Here is a 16,778-nt window from a genome sequence, read left to right as displayed (position 1 = left end):
GACCGTAGTCAGCCTTCAGGTGCCCGGCCCGCCACAAGGAGCCAAGTAAAGCCCCCCTGCCAAACCCTCCCCTAACCTGGATAACACTGGGCCAATTGTGCACCGCCCTATGGGACTCCCCGTCACGGCCGATTGTGACATAGCAACAGTAGTGACGCCGCAACACTGTGATGCGCCTTAGACTGCTGCACCACTCGGGAGGCCACATTATGTATTTCCTATTCAACAAAACTGTATGAATAAGGCCTGAAATGACTTATATTTGTCTAAATATAATATAATCAATTTATAAAATGATACGATAAGATTTCACCTTCCTTATAACTGAAAAATACATATTTGTATAATTCGTGTTAGAGAAAATGTGCATATTTTCTAAAGGTCTCTCATGATCAAAATGTCTGCCCCCATCGCTGTGAACGTCTCACAGAGCTTTAGCTTCCTGAACTCGTTAGGAACTTGCCTTTCACTTCATATTAATATTGTCCGTCTATGACAAACAGAAAAAGGTTTTTGTTTAAAATCTATTGATTTTAGATTACTGGCTATAAATCAATCTCTGCATGTGATACAGTGACGAAACCACTCTCTCCTGCTGCATTACCATGTAAGGATTCTAGGCATAGACATTGTTAGTGGCTGTGATGTAGGCTTCAGCCAGGAGTTAATGGGCAGTCGGAAGAGCGAATGAAATGGTAGGAGGGACATCCTAGCTTCAAATGGTGTCAGATTTCACATCCTGTTTCACACAGGCAGAAGCGACATACTCATGTGCCCGTGAGAATCAGGTCTACTGCTCAATGCAAGCCATTTCGATATATGGTGTCCACATGTCGATTTATAAGCAGAAATGTTGGTCGGAACCGGTACCAGAACCACGCAGGTCCCCAAAACAGGGGACTTTACATCTGAGAGGTTTTAATGGTACAGCTGATCCAATGCAGTATGGACAAGGTTAAGAGTAGAGATGTTGTTTTGACCAGTGGACTTACTTTGGTGGGGCCTGCAGGATCTGCTCCAGTCTGAATCATGACCCCCGGCTGACATCAGAGACACGAGCAGCACACACAGCCTTCTACCAGAGAGAGAGAGAGAGAGAGAGAGAGAGAGATTACTGGCTATAAAGGGAGAGAGAGAGAGAGAGAGAGAGAGAGAGAGAGAGAGAGAGAGAGAGAGAGAGAGAGAGAGAGAGAGAGAGAGAGAGAGAGAGAGAGAGAGAGAGAGAGAGAGAGAATCAATAATATTGTGAAATCATTACTCATATATTTCTGTGTGTACTGTATTATTGTGTATTATAGGGATTGTTCTAATCATTTTGGTAATGGCCTGTGTCCCCTAGCCACTGGTGGACACCCATCGGTTAACAAGGGCGTCTAGCCTTGGCAGGACCCACATAGACGACACAATGCTGACACCGTGGATGAGCACTAACCCGGCAATGGGGAAACGACTCTAGACAGAGACCTCCATTTAGCGTGACGGGGCAATCCCCGTTCCATAAATAAACAGCTTGTACGGTCACGGCCGACTGTCGCTGTGAATGTCAGACACATAAAAGCTCCATTGGGTCATAATATGTGGCCCATTAGGGTTAACCAGTGGGGCTGGAGAGGTAGGCACGTCTCCCACTCGCCCTGGGCTCTCCTCGCCTCTCTTCCGTCCCACCAGCCACATCTGGGAGCCATCAGGGCACAGACAGCAAGCGGCCCCCCGGCCACTGGGAGCTGAGCCGGCTGTAATTACTTACGCATGATTACGCATGTTAATCATAGGCTGGGCCCAGACGCCAGCGCCGCGGTTGTTTATTATTTATACTTCGTTAAGCAACGGGACGCTCTGATTATCCCGTGTCATTGCTTCATTATCACTGTCATGGAGAGCATGGAGAGGAGGGGAGTGTGTGGAGGGGTGGGGCGAGGTGTGTGTGTGTGTGTGTGTGTGTGTGTGTGTGTGTGTGTGTGTGTGTGTGTGTGTGTGTGTGTGTGTGTGTGTGTGTGTGTGTGTGTGTGTGTGTGTGTGAGAGAGAGACTGTGTGTGTGTGTGTGTGACTGTGTGTGTGTAGGAGAAGGAGGCATGCAGTCTAAGCAGCTCTTGAACAGCCCACACTTTAACCACGATGGGCCGTATGTACAGGCCACTGACCTCCAACAATTACACTCCATATTATTTATAGAAAAAAACATCTTGCCCAAAGAGTGTCTGCTTCCGTTTTCTTTCTCTGAGGGACACTGGTATCCAGCAGGTACCAGTGAAGCGTGGATTCAAGTTAGGCATTGCTACTGTGATGACCAAGAGGCCAGGTGACATCATACCCTGACGATGTCATAATGGGTGCCCTTTTGGCCCAACATAGTGGCCTCCCACTCACTCTGTCGCCCTACTGCCTGCAGTACTCTGATACCCTGTGGGGAACCAAAGGCAACCAGGAGGGCCAATTGATCATCACACACATACATGCCAGCGCACACACACTTATCATAACAGCACACACAGAGCAGGAAGCCACGACACACAGAGAACACAGAGAACACCCCATCATATTCCAGAACACCCATGGAGGCCAGCCACCACAGCAAAAGGAGCATACATGCACACACACACACAAAATATTCCAGGGAAAGGTACTCCTGCAACTCAAATAAAGCAAGAAAAAGATACCACAGAATAAGAACTCTTTGTGCAATATGCCACATTCATAATTGGTTGGTGTTGGCCTAAAAGAAACATGATATTGGTATCTGCCAATAATCTCTTTCATGGCCAGTTAGACATAGTGTTAGTCACTCTCACTTTGATATCATATTTAAAAACTGCAAACATTTCTCTCCACCTCATGAAATGAGTTATAAAATTGCTAAATCTTCTCTCCGCCCCATTGCAAAAATGTGTAGAATTGCAGGAAATGAACTTTCTCACCGCTGCCAAGATGGATGGCGCTAAAATGTTTTGCTCACAAGATGGGGGGGGGGGGGGGGGGGGGGGGGGGGGCACTCCCACAAAATTTCACGTAGGGACCCCAAAAGGATATGAATGTGGGTACGCAGACCCGCGAGTCATTGCCGCCCCTCATGATGAATTCAGATTTTTTTATGGCCCCCACCCCATCAAAGTTGCCCATCCCTGGTGTAGAGTGAATGACAGGCATACCCAGCCAGGGATAGAGTTATGCTGCTGCTGCTGCAGCCAGTGGCATGTCATTTCATCCAGAGCACTTATAATTATGCCCTGTTTTCTTTGACAGAAATAAAACTTTCCAGAGAGTAAAAATGCTCCAGGCAAGGAAAAGAATGGCGAGTGACATCACAGCCAAGTAATAAAGTGGCTCAGATTAAGATTGAGATTAAGCACTAAATTGAAAAGGTATGGCGGTAAGAAAAAATTTACAAGAGTACACTCAGGGCTCTATTTTAACAAGCCTAATGCAATGGTAAATCTAAGCTCTGGCGGTGGCGCTATAGGTCCAGGGGTGTGTGGCAAATATTTTTGCTATTTTCACAGCCGTTATTATGAGCGCAATGGCTTGCGGTGGCGTGAAAGGGCTGGGTTTTAATGAATTAACAAGTTGTAGGCGTGACGAGGGCTTGGCCATTCACTGGCCAATCAAGACGTTCCATGGCTTAATACTGCATGCGTTTGTCTCAAATTCTATAGTTTATTGACTGTCTTTGCGTTGTCATCAACTAGAATTACGAAATATTCTCATTGTAGTCTATTGTGAATTGATACTACAGTTTATAAACTACTTGGCTAATGTATTGGGAATGACCAAAAAACAGCCCTCATTGAGAGGAGGCTACGCCTGGTTTTTAATCAAACGAAACGAAATAGGAAAAATATATATATATGTTTCTAAATGCGAGGTTTACGGACACAAAAAGCACATCTCTCTTGATCCATGTGCATACGGGCACTGTGCGTCACAGCTGGATAGGCTGTGCTTCCGTTGTCAAAATCCATGCCAGAATTCGGTTGGTCTTAAATATCTCCACCAGTGCTTTATGAAATTGGCACTCTGGCACACGTTTTTTATGGACACACCTCAGATATTGCCACTCCTCCCACCCCAGCGCAAGCAAGCTCTTATAAGACAGGTAAATTGGCAATTATTGCGCTACGGTTTGAAAATAGAAGAGTGCCGGCGTTAACAGGTCGGAATTTCAAACGAGCGAGAGTTTGACATTTGCGCTGGCTTAATGCCAGACGAAAATAGAGCTCAATATCATTCGGATATAATATGTGAAGACAGGATACTTCTTGGTCAACAAATTGACTTGGTTACTATGGCCTAATTTCTTCCATTTAGTTAAATGATAGGCCGGACTATTCTGACTACTCTACCAAGTCCATATCAATGTCCACATCAATGTCCACAATTTAGAATGACAACAGCTTTGATAGCTCATTTGTCCTTGACGTTGACAGACACGATAGATCAGCAATGTGGATAAATATATTCCCAAATGGCCCGAAATGGAGTCCCACTGGGCACAGACGTCATTTCAATGTCTATTCCACGTTGGTTCAATGAAATTTCATGGAAACAACATTGATTCAACCAGTGTTTGTCACATCATATTTTGAATAGCTGTGGTGCTGCTGATGACAGTGTGTGTTGTAAATGTAAACTCAGAACCAGCCTGTTACATTAACAACCAAAGCCAAGGGGCATTGTTTGCTGGCCATACTGACATCATTGGCCCCAGTCAATCTCAGTGGTGCCATCATTAGGTTACAGAGACCATAAACTCCATCATTTAATGTCACATTAGTTGGAAAACAACAAAATGTGCCCGATCACCTCTCCCAGAATCCCACGCAACCTATCTTTAGCTATTTAAAAACCCATTTAAAGGCATTTAGCGAGTCCTACTTAGAGGAAGCCACCCACATTCACATAAAATGCAATTTTCACAACCCTCTTTATTATTTATACATCCTTTAAAAGAAAGGAAAAAAGCACACTGGCATGGATCAGCGATCTCGAGCGTTTTCAGTCATCTGTATCTCATTCATATTTTATCTAATTGTACTTCTCTAAAATTGCCCCATGATCTCAGTGTGGGGCTGTGCTGCATGGCTGACTGATGGTGTTGTTTTACAGTGAAACACACAAGATAATTAATTTAGAAAAAACACTGGTAGATCTTGGAGAGTGTATTGGGAAGTTGTAGGGTGAACTACTATGTCTTTGTGGGGTGAACTGTGTCTTTGATACAGTAGTCAGCATACGCAAGCTCTGCAGGGGAAAGCCATCTAAAGCAATAAAGCGGTGGTCTTACCAGCCTTGCTCTAATAGTCCTTAAAGAATTACACTACTTAGCATACAGTATTTTCAGCAAATTAGGCACATATGGTTGTGGAGAAAAGTTGGCCTGCACACACACTGACGCAGACAGACACAGACACAGAGACACACACAGGCACACTTTGGTCTCGTGATTCTGCAGTCAGAAATGTTGGCGTGTTCCTCACTGTTGTGGTGTTGCATTGTTTTTGCCTTATGTTGAAGGTGCTCTGTAAGTGCAAAGTTTCAACAGAACATTCCTCACAAACGCTATATGATTACTGTTTAGGAAAATACACCATTCTACATTTTTGCTGCCAAAATGCTACTATGATATTCTTTAGAAAGATACAGTATATTATACAGTATATTATGCCTGTTGGTATCTGTCTGTAGATGTCCATGTTACTCCATCTATCTCACTTTCCTCAAGCTATGGTCTGTCTCCACTTTTACGCTTAGAATAGCACATGCTATAGCACAAGAGGAACACCTATATGCGAATGATGTTCATTGACTACTGTTCAGAATTCAACACTATTGTTGATCCTGGACTTCCTGATGGGCAAACCACAGGCTGTGAGGATTGGAAACAACACTTCCTCCACATTGGTGATTCTCAAAAACTTGCTATTACTCTTGGTAAATTTTGTAAAGACAAAAGGCAATTTATTTTTATTTTGTTACGGATAAAATACCATCTAAAATTATGTCCATGTAAAATTATCTTAACTGTTCAGATTTCCATGACTGTGCACAGAACAATCTCATTACCGTATACACTTGTAGAGTTTGAAAAAAAACAGCAAGGTTTTTTGAAACAATATTTCATAAAAAAATATGACATTTTGGTTTTAAGTATATTTTCATTTTAATCAGTTATCTCATTACTGTAATGCATGGCATGTTCATAACCTGTTTTTTATATTTATATTTATTAATATAAAAAAGTACACAAATGACCCATTTTATGCACACCTTAAATATTTTTAATTGTGTCATATTATTCAAGGAATATTTTATCATTGATGATGAATTTCAGTAATGAGATCCATGTTACGGTAGATGAGAGACCGCATTATGGTAATGATCAAATGAGCAAACTGTACTTAATAAAGAGCAAAGAATATCATTTTTAACCATATTAATTAATTCCCCACCACCACCCAGCACAGCTACCTGCCGCCCCAAATCAGCATGCTGTTTGTGCAACGGCATTTTCTGAGTCAGATAGCCTATTCTAAAATGTTTGCCTAAATGCTATTCGAATGTGATTAAACACCGAACAAAACTTTAGTTCCTACGCTGTCATAACTCCTAATTGGCTTTTGAATTTGTTGTCACGCCAAACAACACCAACCATAGCATTAGAATAATCCTTCTATTTTGTCAGGGGTTGTGTGCGGAGAATACTTGGAGTCAAACGCAGGACACAGGTGTTGAGCGAAACCACAGAGTTTTACTCACGATAAATGCACAATTCCACAAATGGAACATAAACAGATACGAACACGTATCAAATAGAACACCTAACGCACAAACAATCACGGACAAACAGAAATGAAAGCAAGAGGGTTAAATAGGCAACATGATGGGGGAATTGAAAACAGGTGTGGATAATACAGACAAAACAAAACGAAACTGAAAAGTGTATCGATGGCGACTAGAAAGCCGGTGACGTCGACCGCCGAACACCACCCGAACAAGGAGAAGGGCCGACTTCGGCGGAAGTCGTGACATATTTCTATGATTCCAACAGTTCATCCAAGTATTTTGATCTATATTGCAAGTCAAATAATAATCTTTGGTATAAAAATCGCAAGTAGATTATTTACCCATATTGTGCAGCCATACTAACAACCTGGTAACTTTACCAGTATATGCAAATATTTGTTGGCACAGAAAGAAAGGAAAATTGATATATTCTTCAGGGGAAGTGCTTCAAAAGTAAATAGGAATCACATAGGCCTAATGTAGGCTACATCTCAATCAATTTAAAAATCTAATATTATGTGGTGCTCCTAACTTTTCTACCAATGAAAACCACTATTACCAATGAAAATGTGTAATTTAGAGCCCTGGTTACAACACAGGTATATAAAAGCAATGTAATGTGCACTGTTACCAAACCTTTCTGTAAGGGTGGCAGGTAGCTTCGTGGTTTGAGCATTGGGCCAGTAACTGAAAGGTTGCTAGATCGAATCCCCGAGCTGACATGGTAAAAATCTGTCATTCTTCCCCTGAACATGGCAGTTAACCCACTGTTCCTAGGCTGTCATTGTAAGTAAGAATATGTTTTTAATTGACTTGCCTAGTTAAATAAAAGGACTCAATAACACTCTTGTCTGCAACTTTCTTCTCTATATATCTCTCCTTTCTTCTGTACTCCTCAAGCAGCTCTGGATTTCTGTACAGTTGCTCTCGATGCTTCTCAACCTTAGCTTAGCAGCCCTCTTTCTTTCCTTATCTGCCAATCTTAATAACACCAAGTTTAGATTAATCCAATTGTTCTGTTTATTAGACTACCTGATTATTACACAACCCCTAAAGGGGCATTACACTCAAATGTTATGTTTGTTAGATCTTTCATACCTCATACCAAAGTCTTATGGGCATAGGTCACCCGAATTACAAAATTACATTGGTACAGTACATTGGTTTCCTTACCCTGTAAGCAGTCGATGGAGAAGGTAAGACAGCAATCCATGCTTTGGTTTTATTTTGCATTTAAAGCACAAAACCAATGCAAGTGAATATCCCCGATATAAGCATTTCCACATTCCATCTCCAAATCATCCCAAAGTGTCAAAAATGTATTGCATAGCTCCTTTAAGATGATTTGTAAATGAAATCAGAAAAATGCTAATATCAGGGATATTCACTTACATTGGTTTCGTGCTATAAATGCTAAAAAGTTGTAGACAGTGACAAGCTAAAGAAAACCCAAGTATGAATTGCTGTCTTAACTCATTCATGGACTGTGTACAGGGTAAGGAAGCTAATATGTATTTTCTTCATTTGTGGGAACTACCCCTTTAAGTCCACATCCCAGGCCATTTATTGTGTAGATAAACATATGCACAAAAAAAACTTAATAAATGAAAAAGATAAGTATCAAATAAGATCTGGAAATTATATGGTGTTCATCTTTTCCTGTTGGTGTTGAGGCATACAGCTGGCTCTACACAATCAATCGCATGGAGTGTGTATTTATCTTGTGAAAAGCATGATCTGGCACACACACTAAAAGTTAGTACAGGTGCTGACTAACAGCGAGTAAGCTGTAGGTTATAAAAAATAAAGAGAGTCGCACACTCTATATACAGTATAACTCCCAGTAATGTATTGTGTAAACCACCAAAGTTTTGGCATCATCTTGTATTCATCTTGACAATTCATCTTTGAATTGTTTTGTGTAATGCCCCTTTAACACAGTTTAAATCAATGTTTGTAGTGTAAAAGTAGTGTAATGTCAAGAAGAGTCCACTATGCATGACAACAATTAAAACATAATGCTTTATGCCTCAACCTCTAGTGATTCATTATTTTTGGGGGGACATTAGCTGTTGAAGAAGCAGCAGCTATTCTTCCTGCGGTCCACACAAAACATGGAACATACCAAAATACAGAACACTAATGGACAGGATCTGCAACACAAACTTAAACTAAGAACACTACGACTAAACAACAATACAACTATTTAAAAAATGTAGAAGAAAGAGAAAAGAAAGAAAAAGAAAGAAATGAATAATACTAAGAATAATGTGTGAGTCTGTGTAGAGTATGTGTGTTAGTGTGTGTACGGGTGTGTGTGTATGTTAATTATTTTTATTTCACCTTTATTTAACCAGGTAGGCCAGTTGAGAACAAGTTCTCATTTACAACTGCGACCTGTCCAAGATAAAGCAAAGCAGTGCGACACAAACAACACAGAGTTACACATGGAAGAAACAAACGTACAATCAGTAACACAATATAAAAGTCTATATGCAGTGTGTGCAAATGAAGTAAGACTAGGGAGGTAAGGCAATAAATAGGCCATAGTGGCGAAACAATTACAACTCAGCAATTAAAGACTGGAGTGATAGATGAGCAGAAGACGAATGTGCAAGTAGAGATACTGGGGTGCAAAGGAGCAAAAAAATAAATAACAATATGCGGATGAGGTAGTTGGGTGGGCTATTTACAGATGGCTATGTACATGTGCCATGATCTGTATGCTGCTCTGACGGCTGATGCTTAAAGTTAGTGAGGGAAGTATGAGTCTCCAGCTTCAGTGATATTTGCAATTCGTTCCAGTCATTGGCAGCAGAGAACTGGAAGGAAAGGCGGCCAAAGAGGAGTTGGCTTTGGGGGTGACCAGTGAGATATACCTGCTGGAGCGCATGATACGGGTGGGTGCTGCTATGGTGACCAGTGAGCTGAGATAAGGCAGGGCTTTACCTAGCAAAGACTTATAGGTGACCTGGAGCCAGTGGGGTTGGTGACGAATATTAAGCGAGGGCCAGCCAACGAGATCATACAGGTCGCAGTGGTGGGTAGTGTATGGTGCTTTGGTGACAAAACGGATGGCACTGTGATAGACTGCATCCAATTTGCTGAGTAGAGTGTTGGAGGGTATTTTGTAAATTACATCGCCGAAGTCAAGGATCGGTAGGATAGTCAGTTTTACGAGGGTATGTTTGGCAGCATGAGTGAAGGATGCTTTGTTGCGAAATAGGAAGCCGATTCTAGATTTAATTTTAGATTGGAGATGCTTGATGTGAGTCTGGAAGGAGAGTTTACAGTCTAACCAGACACCTAGGTATTTGTAGTTGTCCACATATTCTCAGAACCGTCCAGAGTAGTGATACTAGACGGGCGGGCAGGTGCAGGCAGCGATCGGTTGAAGAGCATGCATTTAGTTTTACTTGCATTTAAGAGCAGTTGGAGGCCACGGAAGGAGAGTTGTATGGCATTGAAGCTCGTCTGGAGGTTATTTAACACAGTGTCCATAGAAGGGCCAGAAGTATACAGAATGGTGTCGTCTGCGTAGAGGTGGATCAGAGAATCACCAGCAGCAAGAGAGACATCATTGATGTATAGATAGAAAAGAGTCGGACCGAGAATTGAACCCTGTGGCACCCCCATAGAGACTGCCAGAGGTCCGAACAACAGGCCCTCCGATTTGATCCACTGAACTCTCAGTCATTTGAGGCAGTCATTTGAGAAACAAAGGCTGTTGAGTCTGTGTTGAGTCTGTGTGTGTGTGTGTGTCTTCACAGTCTGCATTGTTCCTTGAGGTTATCTTCTTGCGAATATAGGGGGTGCTGTTTCGACTTAGCATAAATCGGTTTCCAGATTAAACGGCTTCCTACTCAATTCTTACTCGTACAATATGCATATTATTATTATTATTGGATAGAAAACACTCTCTAGTTTCTATAGCCGTTGGAATTTTGTCTCTGAGTGAAACAGAACTCCTTCTACAGCACTTTTCGTGACAGGGAGTGAGATTTCAGAAATCTTGGCCCCTGTTCCCAGGTCAGTTGTAAGGTCCCTGTAAATGCTATGGAGAAACAAACACTGCCTACGTCTTCCTCTGGATGTCAGTACGTGGTGACGCTTTGAATGGAGTCGATTGCGCAATCAGGGCCTGTATAAAACACCAAAGACCGGAAGTACATTTCTTTTCGTCTCGATGGACATCGGACTTGCCTCCTTCCAAGCTGTTGTTTAGCTAGTAATATTTCTCCGGTCATGTTTTTACTCGTTATAGGTGTTAAAAACATCATAAGGTAGTTAATTTGAACCGTTTTATAGCAATTTATATCCGTTTAGGGCGATTTTATGGCATTTCTGTGTGATGCACTTTGAGGAGCTGGGCACTTTTCGAGTGCATGGTGAACGTTAGTGGCCATTTCGACGGGACAAGAGGACATCTTTCGAACCAAAAGACGATTAGACCGGAGAAAGGATTCATTGCCCAAGATTCTAATGGAAGAACAGCTCATAGTAAGAACTATTTATGATGATAAATCGTGTTTCTGTCGAAAAATGTTAAACCCTTATGCCGCCATTTTGTTTGGTGTAGCTTCGCTTGGCGCAACCTGTATTGAAAAGTAAGGATAATTTAAAAAATGTAATTCAGCGATTGCATTAAGAATTAAATTGTCTATCAATCGCTGTCCACCCTGTATTTTTTTGTCAAGTTTATGAGTATTTATGTATAAGACTAGATCACTGTCTAATATGGCGCCCGACATTTTCTGACCAGCTTGGCTATTTTTCTCATTGTCTAACCACAATTTTGGTGGCTAAATATGCACATTTTCGAACAAACTCTATATGTATGTTGTAATATGATGTTACAGGAGTGTCATCTGAAGAATTCTGAGAAGGTTAGTGAAAAGATTTATACATTTTGGTGGTGATAATGCTATCGCTCTTTTTGCCGTGAATCAATGCTGGGGTAATGTTTGCACATGTGCTATGGTAATATAACGATTTATTGTGTTTTCGCTGTAAGACACTTAGAAAATCTGAAATATTGTCTGGATTCACAGGATCTGTGTCTTTCAATTAGTGTACGCTGTGTATTTTTAAGAAATGTTTTATGATTAGTAATTAGGTAATACACGTTGCTCTCTGTATTTTTTCTAGTCGAGTTGTGATGGTGGGTGCAATTGTAAACTATGATTTATACCTGAAATATGCAAATTTTTCTAACAAAACCTATCCTATACCATAAATATGTTATCAGACTGTCATCTGATGAGGTTTTTTCTTGGTTAGTGGCTATCAATATCTTTATTTGGCCGAATTGGTGATAGCTACTGGTGTTGAGAAAAAATGGTGGACAAAGAAAAATGGTGATTTTTGCTAACGTGGTTAGCTAATAGATTTACATATTGTGTCTTCCCTGTAAAACATTTTATAAATCAGAGATGATGACTTGAATCACAAGATCTGTATCTTTCATTTGGTGTCTTGGACTTGTGATTGAATGATATTTAGATGCTACTATTTAATTGTGACGCTATGCTAGCTATGCTATTCAGCTTTTTTACTGGTGGGGGAGGTGGGGGTGCTCCCGGATCCGGGTTTCTGAGTCGGTAGAAGTTATGTTTTATCTGTTTTTTTTTACTGATTTTATTGCTTGCCTGAGTTACCTGAGATGGAAGAGATTTCCATGTAGTCATTGCTTTATACAGTACTCTGTGTCTCCCAGCCTCTGTTCTGGACTTGGGGACTGTGAAGAGAACCCTGATTGCGTGTCTTGTGGGTATGTATAGGTTTTGAGCTGTGTGTTAACTGGCTGAACAGACAACTTCAACATCAACACTTCTTACAAAGACCAGCAGTGATGCAATCAATCTCTCCTCCACTTTGACCCAGGAGAGATTAACCTGCATGTTATTGACATTGGCCCTCTATGTACATTTGAGGGCCAGACGTGCTTCTCTGTTCTGGGCCAGATGCAACTTTTCTAGATCCTTTTTTGCATGGTCAAGATGCAACAAAACCAGAGCTTGCAGGACTTGTTTGGTTGCATGTAATGTTAAAAAAGCAGAGCATCTATTTATCACATACAGACCTATCCCCATCTTTACAACAATACAATAAATATGTTTTGACCATGACTGTTTACAATCTAATATAACACCAAGAAGTTTAGTCTTTACCATTAATTTTGGATTGCATACAGCTGAATCTACATTTTACATTTACATTTTAGTAATTTAGCAGATGCTCTTATCCAGAGCGACTTACAGTTAGTGAATTCATCTTAACTTCTTGCGACTACAGGGGGTGCTGTTTTCTCATTAGCATAATTGCATTACAGATTAAACGGCTTCCTACTAAATTCTTGCTCGTACAATATGCATATTATTACTATTATTGGATAGAAAACACTCTCTAGTTTCTATAGGCGTTGGAATTTTGTCTCTGAGTGGAACAGAACTCATTCTACAGCAATTTCCCTGACATGGAGTCAGATTTCACACATTTTGGCCCCTGATCTGGAGTCAGTTTAAAGGCCACTGTGAACGCTATCAGGATACGGACACTGCTTACGTCTTCCCCTGGATGCCTTTACGTGATGACGATTTGAATGGTATCGATTGCGCAATCACAGCCCCTATAAAACAAAAACACGTGTAGGTAGGAACTCTTTTCCAGATGCGTCGGGCGCGCGGTGGACCTCGACCTGCTCTTTTTCCAAGCATTAGTGTAGCCAGTTATATTTCTCCGGTCATGTTTCTACTCGTTATAGGAGTTAAAAACATCATAAGGTAGTTAATTTAAACCGTTTTATAGCAATTTATATCCGTTTAGTGCGATTTTTGGACATTTATTTCTGAGACACTGTGAATCTCTGGGCACGGTTCCAATTCATGCCGAACGCAATGGGCATTTCTACATGGCAAGAGGACAGCTTTCGACCAAAAGACGATTAGACCCAAGAAAGGATTCTTTGCCCAAGATTCTGATGGAAGAACAGCTCAAAGTAGGAACAATTTATTATGATAAATCGTGTTTCTGTCGAAAAATGTTAATCGCTTATGACGCCATTTTGTTTGACGTAGCTTCGCTTGGCGCAAACTGTATTGAAAAGTAAGGATAATTTTAAAAATGTAAATCAGCGATTGTATTAAGAATTAAATTGTCTATCAATCGCTGTCCACCCTATATTTTTTAGTCACGTTTATGAGTATTTATGTATACGACTAGATCACTGTCTAATATGGCGCACGACATTGTCTGACCAGCTGGGCAACTTTTGTCATTGTCTAACCATGATTTTGGTGGCTAAATATGCACATTTTCGAACAAACTGTATATGTATGTTGTAATGTGATGTTACAGGAGTGTCATCTGAAGAATTCTGAGAAGGTTAGTGAAAAAATTAATATATTTTGGCGATGTTTACGTTATCGCTCTCTTTGGCTAGAATCAATGCTCTGGTAACGTTTGCATATGTGGTATGCTAATATAACGATTTATTGTGTTTTCGCTGTAAGACACTTAGAAAATCTGAAATATTGTCTGTATTCACAGGATCTGTGTCTTTCGATTAGTGTATGCTGTGTATTTTTACGAAATGTTTGATGATTAGTAATTAGGTAAACACGTTGCTCTATGTATTTATTCTAGTCCATTTGTGACGGTGGGTGCAATTGTAAACTATGATATCTACCTGAAATATGCACATTTTTCTAACAAAACCTATCCTATACCATAAATATGTTATCAGACTGTCATCTGATGAGGTTTTTTCTTGGTTAGTGGCTATCAATATCTTAGTTTAGCCGAATTGGTGATAGCACCTGATCGAGTAAGAAACTGATGGAGTTAGAAAAGTGGTGTCTTTTGCTAACGTGGTTAGCTAATAGATTTACATATTTTGTCTTCCCTGTAAAACATTTAAAAAATCTGAAATGGTGGCTTTATTCACAAGATCTGTATCTTTCATTAGGTGTCTTGGACTTGTGATTTAATGATATTTAGATGCTACTATTTAATTGTGACGCTATGCTAGGCTATGCTACTCAGTGTGGGGGGGTGGGGGGTGCTCCCGGACCCGGGGTAGATACTCGTGAAAGGTTAAGAGCTAGGTTGGACAACCACATATCACAGGCATAGAAAGTAGGGGTGGGTGGGCCAAGAGACCTGAGGTGGCATTGGGGTGTAGGGATTGAGCATAACCTGAAGGTAGGGAGGGGCAGTTACTCTTGCTGTTCCGTGGGTAAGCACCATGGTCTTGTAGTGGATGCGAGCTTAGACTGGAAGCCAGAGGAGTGTGCGGAGGAGCGGAGTGACATAAGAGAACTTGGGAAGTTTGAAAACCAGGCGGGCTGCAGAATTCTGGATAAGTTGCAGGGGTTTGATGGCACAAGCGAGGAGCCCAACCAACAGCGAATTGCAGTAGTCCGACGGGAGAGGACAAGTGCCTAGATTAGGACCTGCACTGCTTCCTGTGTGAGGGAGCATTGTACTCTACGGATGTTGTAGAGCATGAACCTGCAGGAGCGGGTCACTGCTTTGATGTTTACAGAGAACGACAGGGTGTTGTACAAGGTTACACCAAGGTTCTTTGCATTTTGGGAGGGCGATACTGTGAAGTTGTCAACCATGATGGAGAGTACTTTGAGCGGGCAGGCCTTCCCTGGGAGGAAAAGCAGTTCCGTCTTGTCGAGGTTGAGCTTGAAGTGGTGGGCCAACATCCAAGTTGAGATTTCAGCCAAGCACGCAGAGATGCATGTCGCCGCCGGGGTGTCAGAAGGGGGAAAGAGAAAAGTAGTTGAGTGTCATCCGCATAGCAATGATAGGAGAGACCATGTGAGGATATGATGGAGCCAAGTGACTTTGTGTATAGAGAGAAGAGGAGAGGTCCTAGAACTGAGCCCTGGGGGACACCAGTAGTGAGAGTACATGGTGCAGACACAGATCCTCTCCACATCACCAAGTAGGAGTAGCCTGCCAGGTAGGATGCAATCCAAGAATGTGCAGCGCCTGAGACGTCCAGCCCTGAGAGGGTGGAGAGAAAGATCTGATGATTCACAGTGTCGAAGGCAGCGGATAGATCTAGGAGGATGAGAACAGAGGAGAGCGAGTCAGCTTTGGCAGTGCAGAGAGCCTCTGTGACACAGAGAAGAAAGTCTCGGTTGAGTGACCCGTCTTAAAGCCTGACTGGTTAGGGTCAAGAAGATCGTTCTGAGAGAGATAACAAGAAAGTTAATCAGAGACAGCAAGCTTAAGTGTTTTAGAAAGAAAAGAAAGAAGGGATACAGGTCTGTAGTTTTTGACGTCAGATGAGTCGAGTATTGGTTTCTTTAGAAGGGAAGCAACTCGGCCATTTTGAAGTCAGAGGGGACATAGCCAATTGTCAGGGATGAGTCGATGAGGGAAGTGAGGAATGGGAGAAGGTCTCCAGAGATGGTCTGGAGAAGGGAGGAGGGGAAGGGGTCGAGTGGGCAGGTTGTCGGGCGACCGACCTCACTAGTCATCTGGAGGCGTAGGGTAGTTCTGTGTGAATGAGACTAGTGGACACAATAGGTTGAGTGAATGAGTAGCAAAACAGATGGTCTAGGATGGGGACATTTGTTAACAAAAGACCACTTTGAGCTCTGACAACATCAGAAAACTGTGAAAAAGTGTAATGTGCCTTTTAAAAGTCTCTAAATTATAAATGGTAACTCAGTGTTTCCCCCAGATTTTTTTTAGCAGTGGTGAGATGTGAAAGGGTCGTGAAAGGGGCAGGGTTGGTAAAAACATATATATTCAGGTTTTCGCTAACAGGCATTAGCGCAGGCATTAGGTCTATGTCTTAGGCTAGGCTAGATTTATTAAATTAACTGGTTTTATTCAAACTTTTCAAATAGAAAACCAAAAAGAATGAATGTGCTAACAATGCTTAAATCACACCAGGAGACAATGTTTTAGGTCTGGAAAAAATCAACAATAAAAAAATGGTGTAGTTACCCTTTAATTAAATCGTGCATGCACCTAG

At 41.5% G+C, this 16,778-nt stretch overlaps 1 protein-coding gene across 4 annotated transcripts in view; it reads right to left on the bottom strand.

The window, feature by feature from the left end:
* Positions 1-16,778, bottom strand: part of LOC129818662 (transcriptional regulator Erg-like) — a 105,958-nt gene that overhangs the window by 65,793 nt on the left and 23,387 nt on the right. For 3 of the 4 annotated variants that reach the window (XM_055874784.1, XM_055874812.1, XM_055874821.1), the window contains exon 2: positions 993-1,075. In XM_055874784.1, the coding sequence (XP_055730759.1) occupies positions 993-1,031 (39 nt within the window). In that variant the 5' untranslated portion in view covers positions 1,032-1,075. Of the gene's footprint in view, positions 1-992; positions 1,106-16,778 lie in introns of those variants that run through there. The other variant, XM_055874794.1, reaches the window with a different exon arrangement.

This window comes from Salvelinus fontinalis, chromosome 2, assembly GCF_029448725.1.
Source record: "Salvelinus fontinalis isolate EN_2023a chromosome 2, ASM2944872v1, whole genome shotgun sequence".
Classification (NCBI taxonomy): domain Eukaryota; kingdom Metazoa; phylum Chordata; class Actinopteri; order Salmoniformes; family Salmonidae; genus Salvelinus; species Salvelinus fontinalis.
The sequence above is the reverse complement of the archived record's forward strand: the minus strand, read 5'-3'. Positions and strand labels throughout refer to the sequence as shown.